This window comes from Anomaloglossus baeobatrachus, chromosome 6 (assembly GCF_048569485.1).
Source record: "Anomaloglossus baeobatrachus isolate aAnoBae1 chromosome 6, aAnoBae1.hap1, whole genome shotgun sequence".
NCBI lineage: Eukaryota > Metazoa > Chordata > Amphibia > Anura > Aromobatidae > Anomaloglossus > Anomaloglossus baeobatrachus.
Genome location: NC_134358.1, coordinates 141,709,695 through 141,734,611, shown reverse-complemented (window position 1 = coordinate 141,734,611; position 24,917 = coordinate 141,709,695). Strand labels below are relative to the sequence as shown.

Below are 24,917 nucleotides of genomic sequence, written 5' to 3'. Positions count from 1 at the left end.
TGTGATTGCATGATTGATTTGAGATATTTTATCCACTGTTAACTATCTGGTAAAAATGATGTATCAGTGTGATGCCTCAGGTCGGTACAAGTTCGTAGACACCAAAAATGTATAGGTTTACTTTTATTTAATGGGTTAAAAAAAGTGGCACACTTTTTGAGCTGTTTTCCGCAACCTGTAGCGCTCTCATTTTTTTGAATCTATGGCTCAATGGCTTACTTTTTGCGTCTCAAGCTGACACTTTTAATAGTACCATTTTTGCGCAGATGCTATATTTTGATCTCCTGTTATTGCATTTTGCGCAACATTTGCGGAGACCAAAAAAATGTAATTTTGGCATTTGGAATTTTTTTGCCGCTACGCTATTTATTGATCAGTTTAATTAATTTTATAGTCTCATAGATCAGGCATTTCTGAAAGCAGGGATACCAAATGAGTGTATATTCTTTATTTTTTTTAACCCTTTAATTTTCAATGTGGTGAAAGGGGGGTGATTTGAACGTTTAGTTTTTTTTTTTTTTAGATTTTGAATTTTTTTTTTTACTTTTTTTTATTTTACTAGTCCCCTTAGGGAACTATAAGGATCTGCAGTCTGATCACTCATTCATATCTGTTGATCACAGCTACACAGCTGAGATCACCAGAAATGCTCATGTCTTGAAACAGGCAGCACTCGGCAAGCTGAAACAGGAAGTGAGTCATGTGAGCTATAGGAGTCATCAAATGACCCTGTGCTACCATGGAAACCATGGGCTCCCAGTGATCACGTCACGGCGCCACCGATGGAGCCAGGTAAGTGGACATTTACTGCAACGGGCATTTAAATCACGCTGTCACATTCTGACAGCATGATTTAAGGCGTTAATGGGCTTGGGTGGATCACGGACCCACCCGTGCCTGTGAGGCACATATGTCAGCTGTTCAAATTAGCTGACATGTGTAGGAATCACCACCAGCTGCCTGCAACAGCCACAGATGATTACACCTATATGGCTTAGAATATACCAGTATGGTCCACGGTCGTTAAGGGGTTAATAATGGCCGTGGCCGTGTAGTACAATGCTTGGTGCTTGGTATTGAAATGTTGAGTGAACACTTTGATGCTCGAGTGCTCAGTACTTGAGCTATGCAGGTTAGAGACTCAGACAAGCTCAACTCCAGTGATGAGTATAATGGAAGTCATTGATTGGGCAATGCAATTCTCCGCCCACCTATAGCCAGCCATAAAGAGAGCATTTCTAGGGGAGGAAGGGCAGGGGGTTTTTTTTGACAGTACATCTGAAAATGTTGTTTTATCCTCCAGTGAGAGCCATTCAGAAACTGCAAGTGGCTCTACACATCATGCAGTGGAGCGAGCCTGTGCTTTGTCATAAATGACAAGCACCTGAGCACCTGTGATACTTGGTCGAGCACTGAGACTACCTGAGCAGTCTGATGCTTGATCGAAAATATTTGGACCAAATTTGGAGCATATCATAGCATTATAGAATGGTATGCTTGGAAGGGACCTCTAGGGTCATCTGATCCAAGCACTGGTCAAAGCAGGATTTACTATATCATCCCACATAGATGTCTGTCCAGTCTCTTTTTGAACACTGCTATTGATGGGGAACTCACTATCTCTTGTGGAAGCCTTCTTGCATTAACCCTACAACGCATACCTAGGGCCTTGCAGGCCTGCTAGGTCACTTGTTTTCTATGGTAGATTTCTATGGTTGTGTGTTCTAGGGTTAAGTAGAAATGTTTATGCAATTACTTTTTTTGATGAGTAAATAAGTTCTATGTTTTATCATCCACTGAAAAGTAGAAATAAACTTATTCTTGCGATCAATTTACTACATTTATTTCATTTGTGCCACATTTAGCTCAATTTCTAACATTTTGAACATTTTATCCCCTGTAGCTTCTCATTACTTTAAAAATATAGCGCCAAAATTAGGAATTTTAGGAGATATATTGAAAATATTAATATGTAGTGCAGATATACTATTTAAAAGGATTGTGAATTTTATTCATATTACTAATTCTCTTAAATACCATTAACAACTTAAGGATGCAGCCAATTTTCATTTTGATGTTTTCATTTCCCTCTCCTTCTTCCAAGAACCATAACTTTTCTTATTTTTTCATTGACAACTTTACAATGGCTTGAATTTTTGCAGGACAAGTTCGTGTTTTAAAAGACAACATTCAAAAAGTAATTCTAAGTGAGATTAAATGGTGAAAAAAAATCAATTTAAACATGATTTTTTTTTCCTGGTTTTTGTTTTCACAGCATTCATTCTGGGGTGGAATAACCTGTCTGCATTAATCTGTAGGTCAGTCCAATTACGATGATACCAAAATGACATGCCTTTTTTTATTTAAATAGTGAAATAAATTTTCAAAAGTGTGGAAAAAATTGTTTTTTCATTATTTATCACCATTTTCTGAGACTAGTCATATTTTTAATTTTCCATCTATTTTTATTTTCTTAATTTTTCTTTTTAGTTTTCTTAGGGTACTTGAACCTTCTAGTGATTGCTTATACTATATACTGAATTACTTAATATTAGTAGTACATAGTAAAAAATCTCGCCTGTGGCTCAGCCTCACAAAAGTAACAAGATGGCAATCATAGGGGCCTTCAGCAGGCTCTTGGCTATTAAGTAATTAATCAATGCCCCATGATCACAGGGGCGCGACAGGGAAGGGTGCGCAAGCAGAAGCACCTTCTCCATTTATAAGCCACTGTTATACAGCAGCATTTAAATGGTTAACAGCCACCATCGCAGCTTAGCTGCAGCCACTACTGTTAGACACAGATACCGGGTATGTAATATAGCTGGCATTTACCATGTGTAAGGAATCTCAACTCCTGAGTAGAACACAGTGTCTGAGTTCGGCATTCAGGTGCTTTATGTATGCTAACCACTTGATTCAGCATCACTATGCTCGGGTAAACTTGGTGCTTGGCCCATAGGAAGCCACTTGAAGTCTCTGAATGGCTCTCACTTGGGGTAAAAACAACATTTTGGGATGTAGTGTGAAAAAAAAAAATGTGTGTGGCACATGTCAAAAACTGGTATACAGAGCAGACTCAGGAGCTGAGCAAGCTCCACACATGACAGATGCCGGCTGTGTAATACAGCCAACATCTGCCTTTAACTGTTGTGACTGGAGCTAGTTTTAAATGCTGCTGTTAACCATATTAAATGCAGCTGTCAATCTCTGATAGCGTGGTATGGGAGTCCCGCTATCCCCCTGTCACACCATTTTGAGATTCATAGAACACTATCAATTTCCTGATATACTGCAAAACTGTTGCATCGTAGCATGTGGAACAAGCAAGAGCAGGCTTAAGGGACTGAAAAAAAGATGTCTAGAAAAAATATAAAATAATTAAAAAACAATACAAAAATTTTAATCACCTTTTTTATCTAGTTTAAAAATATAATATCATTTTTTATTAACTCCTTGTCCATAAAAATTTTTTGCTTACTAAAATATAAAATTATTTAACCTGTAAATAAATTCCATAAAGTAAGAAAAACTAAGATACTACTATTGCTGTTTTCTAGTCCCTGCACACCCCCAAAATACAATAAAAAGTGATCAAACATAGTATGTATCCCAAAATAAGCCCTTATACCAGTCCATCAACAAAAAATAAAAGCACGACAACATAACCCACATTTTATACCTTTAAGATTTTTTTCACCACTTTAAAAAAAATAAAAAAATAAAATAAATTCAAGTTTGGTATTGTTAAAGTTATGTTAACATAAAAAATCATGTTAATAGCTAATCTTTACTGTATAATGAACACGATAATAAGAAAATCCAATCAATCATGGTGGACTTGTTTTTTTCCCACCATTACACCCTGCTGACAATTTTTTTTCTATTTTCCAGTACATTGAGGGTAAAATTAATCAACTCAATCAAAACTGAAATGTTTTCAACAGATAAAGAAGCCCTCAAACAAGTAAGTTGACAGAAAACTGAAAAAGTTATGGTTTTTGGAAAAAAGGAAGAAATAAAATCCTTGTCTTGAAGAGGTTAAAGGGAACCTGTCAGCAGAAATTTTGCAATAAATCTAAAAGACTCCCCCCCTGCAGCTCGTGGGCTGCATTCTAGCAAGGTTCCTGTTGTTATTGTGCCCCCTTTGAGACCAAAATAAATAATTTATAAAGTCTTACCTTTCTGTATGCAAATCTTTTTTTATGTACATGGGGCAGGCTGTCTTGTGTCTGTTATTCTCCCTCCTGCCGCTTTACGCCATCCCCCATCGCTCATTTCCATACCTGAGGACGCCGCCCAGTGCTCCAGAGGTCTCGCGCATGCACCGTGCCACTCTTGTGGGACTGAGCACTGTGCACAGTGTGACCGCTGGTGACGTGATTGCGCAGGCGTGAGATTATGGGCGGCGCTGTGATTGTCATCAGCAAGTACCCGCCCATAATCTCGTGCCGTTCTGCACAAGCGCTGCCAGATGAACCCGCGTCACCTCTTACCCATCTTTCCCTAGAGCAGGAAATAGATGGGAGGAGCGGAACAGCATACCGGTGGAGGCAGAGTGAAAAGCGTGGGCACGAGATTATGGGCGGGTACTTGCTGATGACAATCACAGCACTGCCCATAATCTCACACCTGTGCAACCACGTCACCAGCGGTCACACTGTGCACAGTGCTCACTCCCGCGAGAGTGGCACTGGGCATGCGCGAGACCTCGGGAGCAGTGGGCGGCATCCTCGGGTATGGAAATGAGCGATGGGGGATGGCGTAAAGTAGCAGGAGGGAGAATAATGGATGCAAGAGAGCCTGCCCCGTGTACATAAAAAAAGATTTGCATACAGAAAGGTAAGACTTTATAAAGTATTTATTTTGGTCTCGAAGGGGGCACAACAGGAACCTTGCTAGAATGCAGCCCAGGAGCTGCAGAGGGGGAATCTTTTAGGTTTATTGCAAAATTTCTGCTGACAGGTTCTCTTTAAACTGCTGTATTTACCGCTGTCATCCATTTTGAAGGGTCAGACCTGGAGACAAACTTATCTAACCGCAAAAACCATCTAGAAATAATATTATGTCTTACTTTTGCTGGTATATATTTGCCGCCCAACTGCATCTATTACTTTAGTTTGTCTTCTGTCTCTTGCTAGGTGTTCCATCAGAAACATGTCCAGTTCTTTGTAGGTGCTGTGGAACATGTGGCTCTGCTCTGCCTGTAAAGTTATTGCTTGTTCCAACAGGCTCAAATTCCCTTTTGTTTTATCCAAATCCACTGACTCCTCTGTAATAATTGAGAGACATTTATCATCATCATCATCATCCTCACTTTCAGGGGTTTGGTGTGGACTTCCTTCATCATGTTCTGATATTCCCACCATTGAGTCACATTCCATAGTTTTTTCTTCATTAATTTCCCTTTCATCTTTGTGCTGAACTGCATGACTGAACCTGTCAGATATATGGTCCTTGGAATTAGCTTTATCTGAATAACTGGAAGAACTATCCCATCCATTTTCAGTTATTGCAGGGTTACCATTATTGTCATCCGAAGAAAATGCTGGTGAGTCTTTTTGCTTGGAGGACTGGATACAGAACGCTTCTCTGTGATTTCTAATGGCGTTTGTGGATTGAATTACACCCCCAGTAGGGCGTTCAGTCACTGTATGAAAAACAGTTTCCTTTTCGGACCTTCCCATGGTTAAGGGGTCAGTGATATTGTCTTCATAACTACACTTTTCCTCTGTTGTATGTGTTGTCATGCCCGAAGATTGAACAATTATTGTACCTGAAAAAACACAAAAACTGTACATAAATAGACTAAACCTTTCATAACTTGTACATCAAATTTGATATACCTATAAACAGCAAGGTAAGCATTTGTTGTTTGGTGACTATTAAAGGACCACCTTAGCGTTTTGTTATTGCCACACTGGAATGATGCCACTAATCTAAGTTCCATGCCCTTAATCTCATCCTTACCCACTGCCGTGTTCACCTTCTATCCGCGATGCTCTCGTCGGTGTTCAGCAGGTTGTGACTTTCAGGCTGCTTCAGTGTTTGCTTTAGCAATCCAGAGGTCACTACTGAATGTAACATAGTACAACAAGAGAGTGCGATCCTACACCACCAAAAAATACCTTGTCAAATGCTGCAGGGAAAGGAATCCGATCAGATACTCCAATTGAAGCTACAAGGGGTGCACGTTTGTAATCAGAAGAGTCCGGTAATATATCCAGGATGACAGGAAAAAGTGGCACTCACCATTGCCTAGCATAAAAGTCCCCTTAATTGAAAACAGAGCACTAAAATTATGCAGAAGAGAAGCTCGATGCAGGCACTCAAAGGAATGACAGCCATTTCAGATGGCCTGCGCTTCTACAGGTCCTTTGAAGTAACTTTGAGGGGTATATGTGACAAAAAATGCCAAAAGTGACATAATTTTAAAAACTGCACCCCTCAAAGTGCTAAAAAACACATTTAAGAAGTTTACTAACCCTTCAGGTGTTTTACATGAATTAAAGCAACATGGAAGGAAAAAAAATAACATTCTACTTTTTCTTCACAAAAATGGTGCTTTAGCCCCAAATTTTGCATTTTCCCAATAGTAACTGGAGAAATGGGTCATAAAATGTGTTGTGCAATTACTCCTTAGTACGTTGATACCCCATATGTGGTGGGCACACCACTGTTGGGGCACACAACAGGGAATAGGAGGGAAAGATTGATATTTGAGTTTTGGATCACAGAATTGGCTGGAATAGATAGCAGATAGATGTTGTGTTTGTAGAGCCCTTGATATGCCTAAACAATTAACCTCATTTTAGAAACTACATCCTTCAAGGAATTTTTCTAGCGATGTGATTAGCACTTTTAACCCTCAAGTGTTTCACAGAATTTTATAATATTGAGCCATGAAAATGAAAAATAACATTTTCCCACAAAAATATTCCTTTAAGCTCAAATTTTTCTTTTTTACAAGGGTAACAGGAAAAATTTACCATTCAATTTGTTGTGCAATTCCTCACAAGGTACATCAATACTTCATATCTCGTGGAAAACTACTGTTTTTGTGCATGGCAGTTCTTGGAGGGGAAATAGCAAAATTTGATTTTTGAAGTGCAAAATTAGGTGGAATAGATAATGGACACAATGTCGCATTTGCAGAGCCCCTGATGTGCCTAAACATTGAAACCCCCCACAAGGGACTCAATTTTATAAACTAGACCCCTTAAGGAATTTTTCTAGAGGTGTGGTGAGCACTTTGGTGCTTCACCAAATTTTAAAATGTTGAGGGCTCAGATGAGAAGGAGCACCATTTGACTTTTGGAGCTCAAAAGTGACTGGAAGAGATAGCGGATACCATGTTAGTCTTGTGAAGTCCCCGTGATTTGCCTAAACAGTGGAAACCACCAACATGTAACCCAATTTTGGAAACTACATCTCTTGACTACTTTATCTAGAGGTATAACCAGAGTTAACCAGATGATTGTGCAGCATGAGAAGAACAAAACATAAGACTTCATTCACATCTTCTTCCTACACCGACCAGCATAAGGGTAACAATGTTTTGAACTTTTTACTTTCTGGTTTCATATCTCACCATCTGCTACAGCTTCGAACATGAGACTACCTTTATATTATAGACAATCATCTTGGCTATCTCATACAAAAATTTGACCTGCAACTATTTAGCATATGATTAGTTATGTAGTTATGCAGATTCTTGTCATGTCACTGTATTGTTACTGTGTTGCTTCTAAAAATCTAAATTTAAATTTGCTTGACTTCTTCTGGGTATGCCCTCTATCAGATTCAAGCATGTCTCGACCAAAATCTGATCCCAGGTCTCTTTTACACTTTCCCAATGTTTCTACATTCTGATTGACTCACTTGAGTATGTATATGGCTTTTCTTCAACTCTAACAAAAAGTGTTAGATTGAAATGATGTCTGGGGAATGTGGTGGCCAATCCAGCACCTCTACTTCATTGTCATTAAACTATTTCTTCACCAATCTTGACGTATGCTTTAACACTATGTCCTCCTTTTCAAACCTATAGTGCTTGAGTGTACTCATCTTGTAGGATACGCAGACATAGCTCAGCATTGAGACCACCATAGATCCTGGTCAAGAATCAAATGCCTTTGGCTTTGAAACAACCCCATACCATGAGGCTTCCTTCACCAAACTTGACAGTTCATTCAATTTCCTAATCTGTTCGTCCCTTTTCCCTTGTTTTATTCCAGAGCAGTTTGCACCCATAAACACCTAATCTATTGATCTAAGTTTTCTCGCTCCAAAGCAACTGTTTTCAATCTTCTACTTTTTTTGCAAAATTGAGCCAACGCTTCTTATTGCGATATATTGAAGTAAAAATGTTTCACCTTTTATATGGCCACTACTCCAGACTTGCATAGATGTCTATGATCTCATTATTACAAGGTACATGAGCCAGCTCAACTGCTGTGTTTGTCACACCAGAACTGATATACCTTGTGATGAACTGACTGTTGATTCCAATATTTTGCCTGGATGCCGACCCCTTGGCTTTTAAATGTATGGACTTCATTTCATATTCTTCCAACTGTCATGGCTGTTTCTCAAAAAATCTTCTTCATGGCTGCTCCTTGATTTGAACCAGTGACCTTTTGCTTGAGAATCAATCTAGTAACACACTGAGCTATTAGGAAATGTTAGAATAGGTTGTAATTTGTAGTATACAAGAAGAAAAAGATCTTTCCATCGCCAGGAGCAAAACAGTAACAATGAAGTGACTTCACAAAAATGTTCATAATTAATAATATGCTAAGTTGTTGCAAGTCAAATTTGTGTATGAAATAGCCAAGGCGTTTATCTATAAAATTATTTCCTGGAACTGTACTCCTCCTGCTATATGTGCAGTCCCAGGAAATAATTGTGATTGTGCCCTATCCTGGCCTCCTGATGAATCCCAGTACATAAGTGTGGGGAAACGCGTCAAGCTTGGGAGAATCCATTTGTTTGACACCCATCCAGAAATGCCCTGGTTTGGTTATTGTACCATATGAAAAATACCCACTGGGATGCTATCCTGAAAACTCCAATAAGATAAGTTATTGTGGCCTTTATACTTATCTATATTAATTAGGCAAGATGAAATAGGTTGTTTATATCTTTTGTTTTCAGTCCATCTTGTTTATAGTAGGGAGTTTAGGGATATATTTCTTAGGGATAGCTGCTGTAGAATCGGGGCACCACTTGAACCCTAGGGTGCGTGTAACTTCAGTGTTTTATCCCCATTGATAGGCAGAGGACAGCGTTCTCGTATGGATCATTTAGTACATCACTCCACATTATAATTATATTGTCTTTGTTATCGGTGATTCCGTTATTCTATTCTTTAGGGGTTTATTGATAGGGCTGTTTATACTGTACCTGGGATATTCTATTATTTGTATGTTTTTGTGTGTCTATAATGTTTGTGGGATAATGCTATTTTTTAAATATAATTAATAAAGCTGTATTTTTAATATAATTAGAATATAGGTAGGTTCTGTTAGCTTTGATTTGCTGCCTTTAGTTATTTATTTTTGAGTCTTTGGTTTACTGATAACCCTGAGCCTGCTTGAGAAATGTTGCATAAATCATTTCACTATCCCACCATGGCCACAATGATTTTGGCAATAGTTGTAAGCAAAGATCACTAGTCAGAATCAACTGTTAACCTATGTGCACACATGGCTTTTTGTGTTTTTTTCATGCATTTTTCCTTGTTTCTTTTAATCAATAAAAGCAAGGAAAAAGCATGCCAGCAAAGTATATGAAATTCCTGACTTGCTGTGCACATGCTGCTTCTTTTTTTCTTGCAGATTTTGTTGGAGAAAAAAGCAGCATGTCAATTATTTCTGCTTTTATTTCCTGCATTTCTATAATCCCCTGCAATGCTTTATCACTACAGTAGATTATATCACAGCACTTTGCTTCATACACCATGAATATGGTGTGTGAGGGTTTTCGTAGCTCAGTAACCCGGGGTTGTCATGGTGACTACCCAGAGTTACCATGACAGCGATTGGGTCCCTGTGATCACATTATAGGGATCTGATCACCAGGGAGAGGTAAGCGATTCCTCTTCATGCAGGGCCGCCACCAGGGGGGGACAAGCAGGACTCTAGTCCGAGGCTGCAACACTAGGGGGGCTCCTTCACACTTTATTTATTGGCTTGTGTGTGAGGTGTGGAGGTGGAACAGGGATGGAGGCAGAGCTGGAGTGGAGTCTCAAGGGGGCCACAAAATTATGCCAGTCAGAGGCCCTGAAATTCCTAGTGGCGGTCCTGATCCATGCCTCCTGAATGCTGCGATCGCACTAATTGCAGCATTTAGGGGATGAAACTGCTGTGAGCGGCACAGTAAGATCAGCCGGAGATACGGTGGCAATCGCAGAGGTACAGTGCCAGAATCCTTGCAATCAGCATGACTAAAAAAAGGACAAAAAGAAGCAGGAATAAACGCATATGAAAAAAACGTACAAAGGCAATAAAAAATGCTTGTTTTTTTCTGATGCGTTTTTCCAGCCAAAACATGTTTTTTTATGCGCAGAAAATAAGCCCATAAAAAAGCAACGTGGGAACGTAGTCATTTTACCTGATGTCAAATATTTTTGAAACTACTCTTCTATGACTACTTTTAACAAACAGGTTTCTATGTAAGAAATGGAGATAAAATAATTTAAAGCTGAGTTACCAATCCACCGACATATAACATATAAACCCCACTGTTCACATTATACGCCACCAGTGGAAATGCAATAGTCAGACACTAAATGAGGAATCTTCTCCTGGGGCTTAATTTGATTTGGATACAATAGTTTTGTTTAAGTGATATGTGCAAATGAACAATAAAGTGCATAACTCGAATTCGGCTCCTGTAAATCTAACCTTATGAATCAGACCATCCCTAAAGTGTCACGGCTGGGAGAGGGAAACCACATTACATTAATATCCCAAAATCCCAGTGCTTAGTGTACAGTCTTATATGCAGCAATGTAATTTCCTAAACCTTTGTTTTCATTACATTTCTGGTAAAGTTCTACAGCGAGGAAACTTTAATAAATATCTCTATTTGTGTTAATTATCATGTTTCTGTCAAAATGACAATATGAACTGGAAAAAAATTGAGAAAAGCAGCAGGTTGTAGAAGCCGGATGAGAGGGTATAATGATAGTAGACAATGCTGCTTTTATGCTCCACTGCAATCCTTATAAACAGCACCACAGACAAGGGCACTCACAAAAAAAGTCGACATTATGTATCTTTCTTGTAATTATCCCCCTAAAATCAACACTGGACTGCCAGGATCAAGTAAATATTGTCATAGTAACTAAAAGCATTTTTGGAAGAAGTCACAACATAGCCCTTTTAATAACTTTGATTATAGATGGCGTTCTTTTGTTTGGATCTATTCAGTCTAAACCGAAAAATGTAACATTTTACATACTAGAAAATAGGCTGCATAAAAAGCCAAATATCATTCCGCACAATGGCCTATCATCTCCTGATTTCACATCCAACAAACTCCAGTTTTAAATAATAAATTAAACATAGTCTAAAATGCAAATGAAGTTTTTCTCAATAACACTGCTCGCTATTGAGAGATGGTGTAAAGGGTTATGATAATTTTAAAGTATTATGAACTGGAGAAAACAAATAAAAAGCATTTTCAGTGAATATGCTCAATTCATTGAACTATTCTCTCAATCCACTTAACTACCCACATGTGTACAATAATGATTTATAGACATTATGCCTAATTATGCATATTTGGGCTGTGTTAAAGTGCCTAACAAAAGCTCTAGAAAGCAACAATTACCTCTGTTGCTTAGTTACATAGTTTAAAATATTCCTATTAAGTGCAGATTACAGGGGGGTAGAAAAGCACATGTGCGGCCCAATGCATTTCACTTTTCTGATGCCAAACTGTTAGCATTTTGGGACGTTTCCAACTTACCTAATGTTTGGTTCAACTGTTTGTTATGTGTTAAAAGAAAAATATTTATTAATTATATTTAAGAAAATAGGATTCACACCGAGAATGATTATTTGGATTTCGCAAAAAGAGGTTTTAGTCCGACCAAGTAGTTCTCACTTTTAAAGAAATCCTGCTGTTTTACATCCCTTGTAAGCTGAATACAAAATTTGGCATGCTGATGAAATAGGGGATAACAAACAAGTCCACAATTTTAATTCTTCATTTTCTCTCCGGTTAGAAAATTGTGGTCTATCATTAGACTCTTCTATATTTTTGTATTTATAGACTTAGCTCCCGAAAATGATTGTAGCAATAAATTTCTTTTTTTCATGTGAAATTATTACAGGTATACAAAATAATAACTACACAATGCATTATATGGTCTCATAAAGGAATTTTAATTGTAAAGCATCATGGATGCCTACACACTGGGAACGTACAATTATAAATAAGTCATGGGCTTTTATTTTATTATCCATTATGTGACCCCATTTTTGCATGACTCTTTACATCTCATCTATGTTTGTTGGCACAATGTGTTGTGCTGCCCAGTGAGCATCCACATTTTTTTTATTTCAATGTCTGTGAAAAAATAAAGGCTTTAGATTTGAAATGAGATGTAAGAAACCATATATGTTCCCTGACTTCCATAATAAAAAGGAGCAAACAATGGGCTTATAGAAAAATTGATCGGGCTGTGCAGGACCTCTCATTTCTACATCAGAAATTAAAGGGAATTGGCATTACATTCATGCTGCCACAACCAGAGATTGGCTGTGATTGCAGTCAAGTTTGTCTTTATATGAAATGCTGTGGTTGATTGACATGTCTCTTACATGTGTGTACGTAAGGAGACATCTGTCAGTCAACTGGGGGCCACACCAGACTATCCATAGTCCCAAGCCAGATGTTCAAAATTTATACACTTGTAAATGTGAAGACACAGACCTGTAAAATGTATGTCAGGGGTTAATGTTTTTAATTGGCCAGACATGGATCCCTGTGGTGTGTTAACTAGTGTTTGTTGAGTCATTGTTTTCCCCAGGACTATCAGAGCCTCCCATTGTCTGAAAATGTGGATCTCTAAGTTAATATAACTTCCCCCAGCCTCTCTGTCTACCTAACTCAGATGAGAATTAACTTTGCGGATTGAAATGCCACCCAATAAGAGCACAGCCTTATTCCACCAATCCAGTAAGACCACATTCCCTGGAATGAGTGCCCAGGAGATATAAAAAGGGACTGTTGGAGGGACCAGGTTGTTCTTTTGATACATTGCTGCAATCTAGGGGTTTTGATCCCAGTTGCAAGGCCATTACCCAGCACTTCGGCATCAGCTAGGGAATCTGAAACTGGATTACATTGTGCAGGGGAACTGCCAAGGATCTTGGGATTCGGCTGGAAGAATCTCAGGTTGGGGATGTTTTGGTTACCTGGCTACGGACGTTGCTGTGCTCATGAAGCTTCCTATGCTTTTCACTATTCTATTCTTGGTTGGTGCCTTCCAAAAGCTGGGTGCTGCTGGTTTGGGGTAAGTGGCCCTGGAAGTTCCAAAGGCACGAATATTCTACACCCTGGTGAGCCAGCGGAAGGGTAAGACTCTGTTGTCTGTTACATTGTGGGATTTGCATGGTTTTGTATTATATGCCTTTGACTGTTGGGGATTCATAAAGTCTAATTATTGTGGTTCCCCCACCCTGTGTTGTCTGAGTACTGTTCTGCCCATGGGTAAAGAGTTCGAGCATTCAGTGAGGATGAGCCCTGGTCCATGTGGTCTTTCTAAACTTAATATGCCCCACGCCCATAATCTCAATAATCTATTGAAGCCAATGCTGAGAGGTAGATGGGAATATAGGCATGGGGAACAGTGAATATTCATTTTCTTTAATAATGGACACACTGATCACCAAAGCCACCGGCTTACTACAGCGACTGGAGAGAAGATGTGTGTTTGCTATTAAAGAAAATGAATGCAAAAATAAGTGTGGCTCTGCACCGACCACTATATGACCTGTCCACAATCCTGGGGAGGAGAGGATTAGAAGCAGTATTCCCTTAGTAAGACTCCGGTTCTGGGTGCTCGCTGATGAAGCAGGCTAGCTGTAGGTATGAGGAACCATGTAGAAAAAAAAAAAAGGTCCAGCGGCAAACCGAATCTCCAATAAAAACTTTCCTTTTTATTAAATTAAACGGTGCATGTTAAAAAGGTAGTGAAGGAACCAGGTGCAGGATCCCTTACGGACAAAGGCCGTTTCGCGTTAAACATGCTTCCATGGGTCCAATCAATTGTTTGGACCTGTGGAACCGTGTTTAACACAAAACAGCATTCATACATGAGGGATCCTGCACCAGGTTCCTAAACTGCCTTTTTAACATGCACCATTTGCTTTAATAAAAAGGAAAATTTTTATTGGAGATTCGGTGTGCTGCTAAACCTTTTTTTTTTTTCTACATGGTTCCTCAAAGAAAATGAATATTCACTGCTCCCCATGCCTATAATCCCCAGCATAAAAGTAGTGAATATTCAATTTGTATCAGCCGATAGTTGACATATGCTTGTAACCGGAGGTGCATGGCAATGAGATCATATACTGTCTGTCATTTACACACCAAAGTCAGTTGCCGGCATCAGAGAGGCACACATATGGGAGCAGATGGAAAGTGAGAATTATTTATTTTTTTATGTATGCGGCATAATGAGAGGCATATATACCAGGATGAATCCATAATGGGAAAGATATATACCAGGATGGGGAACATATATACTATAATGTGGGACATTAGTTACAAGTATTTGGGACATATATACTAGTATGAGCCAAGGATGGGGATAATATATACCAGGATGGGGACATATATACCAGTTTGGGCTCAGGATGGGGGACATATACTGCATACCAGAATGGGAGACCAATATCCAGGATTTGGGACCTATAAACCAGGATGGGCCCATTACGGGGAGAATATATATTCCAGGATGGGGGACATATATGTATGGAAGGGGCACATTAGTACAGAATTGAGTGACATTACCCCCATAGCAGTGTCAGCAGCAGATCCCCCCATTTTTTCCCTTTATTTTCTGCCTCTAAAACCTAGGAGTGTATTATGGTCCATTGCATCTTAGGGCTGCTTTACACGCTGCGACATCGCTAGCATTTGCTGGCGATGTCGAGCGCGATAGCACCCGCCCCCGTCGTACGGCTGATATGTGGTGATAGCTGCCGTAGCGCTCTGACTGCCGAACAATCCCTCCCTCAAGGGGAAGGTGCGTTCGGCGTCACCACGACGTCACCGCAATGTCACTAAGCGGCCGGCCAATAGAAGCGGAGATGAGCGGAACGTAATATCCCGCCCACCTCCTTCCTTCCTCATTGCCGGCGGACGCAGGTAAGGTGAGGTTCCTTGTTCCTGCAGTATCACACACAGCGATGTGTGCTGCCGCAGGAACGACGAACAACATTGTACCTGCAGCTGCAACGATACTAAACACAAAAAAATCCAGTTTTTCATTTTCCATAAATATTAATATGCTAACTCCATTATACGCTTTTAGTCTAAGAAATAGGGAGTAATTACACATATAAAGTACATAAAATCTCTTTATTTAATCTCATATCAAGACAAACAAATACACATATATGTGAGTTAAAACATGGAAAAAAGGACAAAGTTTACAGTGTACAAAGCACAATTGAGCAGTGTAGACACCAGTAATAATAGCACAGTCACTGTGGCTGACATGGCATAAATACACTAAATGCTATCTAGAATTTTTAGTATGATTAATGAACAGTCTAATATTAGTGTTAATAAATAGTCACAGTAAAATACTGAGTGCAAATGCTGAAATACAGCTGCATGGAAATCACAGTTTGGTTCACAGTCCACACTAAATTGTGTCTAAACTGTTATGTGACCACCAAATATTTAATGTTTCAAATTGATTATAGCTGGACCATTGTATGAACACATCTGAATTTCCATAAACAGCAATCTTATGTAATATTTAATACAAGGATTCAGAGCCTACATTGCTGGGTTGAAACTGTGTAAGCTTCCACCTTGTCTTACTTCAAACCCAGTGGGCCATGTGAAAAGATCCTGTTCTAATGGCCAATTTGAGCCCAGTTATAGTCAGTGTTAATAGTCAGCTCCCTGCTGGTCTGACATGGCTCCACAAAGTAACCACCTGGACGCCCCAAGTAAAAAAGTTCAGCTAACACTCAGCAGTCCGTGCTATGAAATCATACCCATGTTGGATTTCAAATCAGGTGTCACCTCCTATGCCCCGATGCGCATTTCACATGAGCTTCCTCAGGGGGCAACGATAATTGGGAATGGACCCCTATGTCACCGATTAGCGATTTTGAACAATTTTCCAACGATTCAAAATCGCTCATAGGTGTCACACGCAACAACATCGTTAATGCGGCCAGAGGTGCGTCACAAATTCCGTGACCCCGTAGCGTGTAAAGCGGCCCTTATAGTCCACCTTAGTCTGTATTCCAGACTATAAAATGTGGTTTTAATATAAGTTATGTTTTTGGACCTGAAATTAGTGGACGATTAGAAATTATTCCGTTATTATGTCAAAAAGAAAATACACCAGATAAGGATGAATCCTGGACTTTAATGCTTTTAATTAATTTGTATTTTTAGCTTTTTCACAAAGGGAATGTAATGTCTCCTGTAGAGGATGGTTGTCATTCATTTTCAACCTTTTTCTTTTTTTCTGGACATTCCTTTCCTCTTCTAAGGATAGTTTAATTACCCCAACTTTCAGGAAGTCCAATCTTGACCGTTCACTGCTAATTATTGCCTGATTCAAATTTTCTTTTTAAACTATTAGGACACCGGATAGCACCAAACTCTTTACAATGCTGGTCATACTCTTTACTATTTACTGAAATACAGTCATATGAAAAAGTTTGGGCACCCCTATTAATGTTAACCTTTTTTCTTTATAACAATTTGGGTTTTTGCAACAGCTATTTCAGTTTCATATATCTGATGGACTGAGTAATATTTCTGGATTGAAATGAGGTTTATTGTACTAACAGAAAATGTGCAATCTGCATTTAAACAAAATTTGACTGGTGCAAAAGTATGGGCACCCTTATCAATTTCTTGATTTGAACACTCCTAACTACTTTTTAATGACTTACTAAACCACTAAATTGGTTTTATAACCTCATTGAGCTTTGAACTTCATAGGCAGATGTATCCAATCATGAGAAAAGGTATTTAAGGTGGCCACTTGCAAGTAGTTTTCCTATTTGAATCTCCTATGAAGAGTGGCATCATGGGCTCCTCAAAACAACTCTCAAATGATCTGAAAAAAAAGATTATTCAACATTGTTGTTCAGGGGAAGGATACAAAAAGTTGTGTCAGAGATTGAAACTGTCAGTTTCCACTGTGAGGAACATAGTAAGGAAATGGAAGAACACAGGTACAGTTCTTGTTAAGCCCAGAAGTGGCAGGCCAAGAAAAATATCAGAAAGGCAGAGAAGAAGAATGGTGAGAACATTCAAGGACAATCCACAGACCACCTCCAAAGACCTGCAGATTCATCTTGCTGCAGATGGTGTCAATGTGCATCGGTCAACAATACAGCGCACGTTGCACAAGGAGAAGCTGTATGGGAGAGTGATGCGAAAGAAGCCGTTTCTGCAAGCACGCCACAAACAGAGTCGCCTGAGGTATGCAAAAGCACATTTGGACAAGCCAGTTACATTTTGGAAGAAGGTCCTGTGGACTGATGAAACAAAAATTGAGTTGTTTGATCATACAAAAAGGCGTTATGCATGGAGGCAAAAAAACACGGCATTCCAAGAAAAGCACTTGCTACCCACAGTAAAATTTGGTGGAGGTTCCATCATGCTTTGGGGCTGTGTGGCCAATGTCGGCATCGAGAATCTTGTTAAAGTTGAGGGTCGCATGGATTCAACTCAGTATCAGTAGATTCTTGACAATAATGTGCAAGAATCAGTGACGAAGTTGAAGTTACGCAGGGGATGGATATTTCAGCAAGACAATGATCCAAAACACCGCTCCAAATCTACTCAGGCATTCATGCAGAGGAACAATTACAATGTTCTGGAATGGCCATCCCAGTCCCCAGACCTGAATATCATTGAACATCTGTGGGATGATTTGAAGCGTGCTGTCCATGCTCGGTGACCATCAAACTTAACTGAACTGGAATTGTTTTGTAAACAGGAATGGTCAAAAATACCTTCATCCAGGATCCAGGAACTCATTAAAAGCTACAGGAAGCGACTAGAGGCTGTTATTTTTGCAAAAGGAGGATCTACAAAATATTAATGTCACTTTTATGTTGAGGTGCCCATACTTTTGCACCGGTCAAATTTTGTTTAAATGCGGATTGCACATTTTCTGTTAGTACAATAAACCTCATTTCAATCCAGAAATATTACTCAGTCCATCAGTTATTAGATATATGAAACTGAAATAGCTGTTACAAAAACCCAAATTGTTATAAAGAAAAAAGGTTAACACTAATAGGGGTGCCTAAACTTTTTCATATGACTGCATCATCTAATGCATTAATCTGGTTGTTCTATCTGATGAATAAATAGGAGATATTTCTCTGTATTTTCAGTGTTTTTCTTGTATGTTATAGAATGTAGTTCCCATCACTCTTACTACTCTGCCAAGCTCTCTACCATGCTGCACCTTCCTATATTTCACCATCATCTTCCATCCAGGCCATTAAAGAGGTTTACTGAGATCACAAATGTTTACACCAATTTAAATTACTAAATATTTCTATAAGGAGCAGTGTCTTGCGATGTTTGTGTTACTTTAAATTGTCAGATGACCATTTCTTTCAGACTTTTTAAAAACCTAAATCTAGAGACAAAATAACATATCGATAGAATAATAGTGGCATATAACATAATTATGTTGAAATTTCAGTGAGATTTCCACATCAAATTGTTTTTGTGTCTACATATGGCAAAGGACATCCCCCATGGAGTCTAGGTGAATTTATAAGTCTAATGCGTTATTCAAACCTCTAATCGAGTCCTATTTGTGTTTTTCACTGATAAAGCGTATAGCCCATAATAGGCTGTTTACATGTCTATGTATTTGTCCTATGAATGTGGAAAGTCTTAGATCCATTCTGCCCGATGAATAGACATTAAATTCCTTCAATGCGATTTATAGACCCTACGTGTTTCAGAGTTTTCCAACCCCTTCCTAATTAACAAATCCCATATATGTTGCCTATTGTAGTAAAGCCTTGAAGCTATATGATGAAGTGAAAATTGGCTACCTTTTTTATCCCCAATTCAGTTAGATGCAGTTTTGAAACATTGCTCTAAATCATGAGCTAAATTAAAACATTGCGTACATGACTTAAGGTAAGGAATGAAAGTTAGTAGAGGAGATCTGGTAATATGCAGGACTTAAAAATGCTACTTGGTCATTTTTTGCGCGGGAAATAGGACTTAACAAGCATTCCTGCAACCATCCATTTACTTCTTTTATGCTGTTATATACAAACAGAGAGGATTAGGCACAAATCCTTTCTAACCAATGTGATAGACTATAGCGATATTCTTACCCTCTTTAAATATATTCACAAATGATAGATGCCTGACATCTGCTGAGGGTTGAGGGAGGGCTTTAGTTTTGGATGCATTGATGTGTTTTGTTAACCCCCTTCTTCCATTGAGTCCTATTCAACAATAAGAATTTTAGTGTCTCATATGTTATCTATCTGCCTATTTCATATATGAATAGGGTTTTCCGTTGCTTCCCATTCTTCGTGTTTGCCCCTGTAAAATAAAAAGCTTAAACTCACCTGCTGTGCCTGCAACGTTCTAGCGGTGTCCTCATTCTCTCTCCTGTGGCTCACATCAGGTTACATAATGTGAGCCATTGGGCCAATAAGCGTCGACTTCACCCTCTCTGCCATCAGACATAACAAACAACAAGAGGAAGGGAGAGAGTAGCCATAAGCCTGACTTCCTGTTGATGTTTGATATATTTGAAGGTGGGTAGAGAGAAGCCGGTGCATAGGGCCCGCATGACGTAACAACCTCACATTAGCCCGGGAGAGTGAGTGTTGACACCACTAGAATGGCACCAGCATATGAGAGAGTTAATGTTTTTTTGTAATGGGGCAAACATGTCCAAGTAGTGGATAACCCCTGTAAAGAGGTTGTGTGGTTTTATGAGACAAGTTTACAGTCACTCTATGTGACTGCTCAATTGTGAATACTCAAATCTCACATATTATGTACTGTGAGGATTCTCAGGTGCCGGCGCACTTAGAGTGGGTGATGATAGGACTACAAGTATGCGATTTGCATACTTACAGCCAATTTTTGACAAGACTGTATCCGATCTCACTCAATACACTTGCATAAAGCAAGGACAGATACAGTCTAGATGGCACATGACCGCATATTTGCAAATCACAAACTGTACTTGCGGTCACTCACCCACCGCTCCTGGCACTAGAACTGAAGATTCCTCACAACTCGCGAGATGTGAGGATTCACAAGTCAGTAGTCACATTAAATGCAGACTTGTAGCTTAAGACCAGAAAACCCCTTTAATTAATAAAATTAAAGATTTTCTGGGCACTTCTGTTATAATGTCCATTGTAGTATAAGTGCTCATGGTACTCTTGGTGTGGTCAGAACCATGCATACCTAAGTTGCTGCAATGCCCTGCACATGAGGTCAGAGACATAGCTAATCAGGAGAACTATACTACATTTCTAATTAGTGCTATTGTCTAATATTATTACTATTATTACATCTTCTACATATTGGGATAGGATCTTGAAGATGGGAATACCCCTTTAAATGGGAATCCTTTGAAATGTGAGCTGACATCTACATATACAAATTGCCTCAATGGCTTTATGTGGTTGTTTTTTGTCCAGCCTAAAAAAATACAATTGAGCAAGATATTATTAAGCTGCTTTTTAATACATTATCTTTAATGACTGTGTGTTTGTCTGTTGCGGGGGATGAGATGGGTATAATGAAGAGTGTCTGATAGTATATACTGTGTGTGTGTGTATATATATGTATATATAAAGTGCATTTTATATACATAAAGTAATAAAATACTTTTCGGTTCTTGTAATTATTAAAAATTATTTCTTATTGTTCATTTTTGATCACTTCATATTTAACGAACAGTGCTTTAAAAAGTTTATTATATTCTTCCTGAAACTTAAAGGGGGTGTCTTCCTACTGTGATATTGAAGACCTACTGATGGGATAGATCATCAATATCAGATTGGTGTTTATTCGACCCTCACCCCCAGCATCAGCACTTAAGGAGAAGGTGTCGTCCAAAAAAATATTTCAATAACTGAAGAAATGTAAAGTATTAATGCTTAAATGTTTTGTTTAAATATTATTATTTGTTTTTAATTGAGCAATATATATATATATATATATATATATATATATATATATATATATATATATATATATATATAAAAAGTTTGATATTGTCCACTCTTAACCATTAGGGGGAGCAGCTACTGAAATCCTACTCCCCTCCCGTTCTGGGTGTTTCCAAGAAGATAAGGGAAAATTAAGTTTAGGATCACAGTGCAGAGCCATTTTTTTGGTGACAGCAAAGTGATCCTAATATGTCTAAAGTGCCGCTGACAGCTGCATAGCGCTCCCCACATTGCGCTATGCATGCCTCGCAACAGGAATGCTCTGCCGCACGCTTGCCCGCAATGTTCTGCTGCATGCATGCCCGCCCGCAATGCTCTGCCGCACACCCGCATGCAAAGCTCTGCTACACGCCCACATGCAATGCTCTTCCGCATGCACGCCCGCAATACTCTGCCCCACGCACACCCGTAATGGTCTGCCGCACGCACGCCCTCAATGCTCTGCCACAAACACACTCCAAATACTCTGCCGCACGCATACCCGCAATGCTCTGTCGCACACACGCCCACACCTGCAATGCTCTTCCGCATGCACGCTCACTATGCTCTGCCGCTTGCAAGCCCGCAATGCTCTGCCGCACACCCACATACGTTGCTTTGCTGCATGCTGGCATGCAATGCTCTGTCACATGCACGCCCGCAATGATCTACCGCACACACGCACGCAGTGCTCTGCCACATGCACACCCATGTATACCGTGCTTCTTAGTATACAGCGCTCCTCAGTATACAGAGCTCCTCAGTATTCTGCTCTGCTGTATTCTGTGCTCCGCTGTATACCGTGCTCCATAGTATACGGCGCTCCACTTTTTTCCGCTGTATACTACGCTACTTAGTATACTGTGCTCTGCTGAGCTGAGGAGTGGAGGCCCGAGATGAGCAAATGAGAACATGGGAGTGGCAGCAGCGGGGAGAGTGGTGGGGAGAGTGTCAGGGGGGAGCAACAGGAGGAGGGTAGCAGCGGTGGGGAGAGTGGAGGGGGAGAGGGTAGCGGTGGGTGGGGCAGAGGGAGGAGGGCAGTGGCGGCAGCCCAGCACTGGTACTCACACATCTCGAACAGGTGACAAGGGGAAATTGCAGCACACAGCATATGCTGTGAGCTCCACAAAGATGGCGCCGATATCCTCCCTCTGCTGTGATCTGGACAGCCCAGGGGGCATGTCCAGCTCACAGCAAGGAGCTCTTCGTGTTAAGTCTAGGGGTCAGAGCACATCTATCAGATCCAATGCCCAGGGCACTGCCGTATATGAGGTGAGTAACTGTTGTTACACACAGCAAATCCAAGATGGCATCCCCCAGTGTTTCAGTAAAACTAGAATTAAATAAAAACTAAATTAACAGTGAATTTAATTTTGCATTTAAAATACTTCATTTCATAATCACTATTATTAATACAAAAATAAAAAAAAGTGACACATAACCTTTAACTGCTGTAGAGCTAAACTACCGGCTTCTTCAACTGTGGGCAGCTCCTGGGTACAGCAGATCGGCTGATCTCTGCTATAGTGGAAGATAAACTGATGATGGAGATGTGATGCTCAGTTTTGCAACTGTTACCTTTGTCTGCAATTGAGGCTGAGAACAGTTGATTGAATTGGGTGCTGGGGTACAGACCCCAAACAATTGGATATTGATGACCCATGTCCAAGATAAGTTAGTGAAACTTTAAGGAAAACTTGGATTACTTGGAAACAGTAGACAAGCAGGAGTAAACATCCATGTATTTTTTGAATATGACACTTGAAAAATATCTTTGCACTGTGGTGGACAGTAGATACAAAAATGAGTCCTGTTCAGTCACTGAGGACTTCCAATCTTCAACTCGAAAACTGAAGAAATAAAGTTTAGAAGTACCAAAACCTGGGACCTTAGGGCTTGGTGCCTGCTGAAAGCATCCTGTATCTTGGTATATTAAGCTAAGTTCTATTCACTCTTTTACCTGTTGAATTGGTGTTTATCATGATACACCTGGAGGATTGCTATTATATGCAGGGTTTGCTGTTCTACAGTACTTAATACCTTTGAATACTGTGATATATTCAGTGCAGACCAAAAGTTTGGACGCACCTCATTCAAAGTGTTTTCTTTATTTTCAGGACTCTGAAAATTGTAGATTCACATTGAAGGCATCAAAACTATGAATTAACACATGTGGAATGGAATGCTTAAAAAAAAGTGTGAAACAACTGAAAGTATGTCTTATATTCTAGGTTCTTCAAAGTAGCCATCTTTTGCTTTGATTACTGCTTTACTCTTGGCATTCTCTTGATGAGCTTTAAGAGGTAGTCACCGGAAATGGTCTTCCAACAGTCTTGAAGGAGTTCCCATAGATGCTTAGCACTTGTTGGCCCTTTTGCCTTTACTCTGCGGTCCGGCTCACCCCAAGCCATCTCGATTGGGTTCAGGTCTGGTGACTGTGGAGGCCAGGTTATCTAGCGTAGCACCCCATCACAATCAAATAGCCAGTTTCTTTGTAGCGTTTGATGTTTTTTGCCACTGCACTTGGGGACACTTTCAAAGTTTTCCAATTTTTCGGACTGACAGATCTTCATTTCTTAAAGTAATGATGGCCACTCCTTTTTCTTTACTTAGCTGCTTTTTTCTTGCCATAATACAAATTCTAACAGTCTATTCAGTAGGATTATCAGCTGTGTATCCACCAAACTTCTGCACAACACAACTGATGGTCAAAACCCTATTTATAAAGCAAAAAATCCCATTTATTAAACCTGACAGGGCACACCTGTGAAGTGAAAACCATTTCCGGTAACTACCTCTTGAAGCTCATCAAGAGAATGCCAAGAGTGTGCAAAGCAGTAATCAAAGCAAAAGGTGGCTACTTTGAAGAACTTAGAATAGAAGACATATTTTCAGTTGTTTCACACTTTTTTTTTAAGTATTTCATTCCACATGTGTTCATTCATAATTTTGATGCCTTCAATGTGAATCTACAATTTTTCAGAGTCATGAAAATAAAGAAAACTCTTTGAATGAGAAGGTGTGTCCAAACGTTTGGTCTGTACTGTAGATGCCTAAATAATCTTCGTATTGGTGCACAACTGAACATTGGTATTTGTTATGTACATTAGGCAGTGGCACTTTAAATACCTTAGCACTTTAAATAATAGTGTTCATTTTACACTTCAGTTAGTACTGTGGATTACATCTTGATATTGAACATTTATTCCACTCCTGAGGAACCTCTCTTTGAGAGGGGAAACATGTTGGGTTGTCTTCGACCATCTATTATGCAGAGTGGTTCATTTGGGCCAATGGCCCCTCTGCTTTTTTCCCCAGGCTATTAGTCTTAGTTGAGCTCTTTTTGTTTTGGTACTAAATCTTTAGTATTATTCTGAAATTTAATTTGCATTTTCTATCTAGGAGTGTGTCACATTTACTAGTATGTGTTAAGTATGTGAGAGTAGGGCCAACTAGGGCTAGCTTCCCTTGATACTATTA

General features: G+C 39.5%; 1 protein-coding gene across 3 annotated transcripts in view; it reads right to left on the bottom strand.

Moving 5' to 3' along the window:
- ST18 (ST18 C2H2C-type zinc finger transcription factor) overlaps positions 1-24,917 on the bottom strand; it is a 479,266-nt gene that overhangs the window by 168,451 nt on the left and 285,898 nt on the right. For all 3 annotated transcript variants that reach the window (XM_075353275.1, XM_075353277.1, XM_075353278.1), the window contains one exon: positions 5,075-5,776. In XM_075353275.1, coding sequence (XP_075209390.1) covers positions 5,075-5,776 — 702 coding nt within the window. The remainder of the gene's footprint in view (positions 1-5,074; positions 5,777-24,917) is intronic.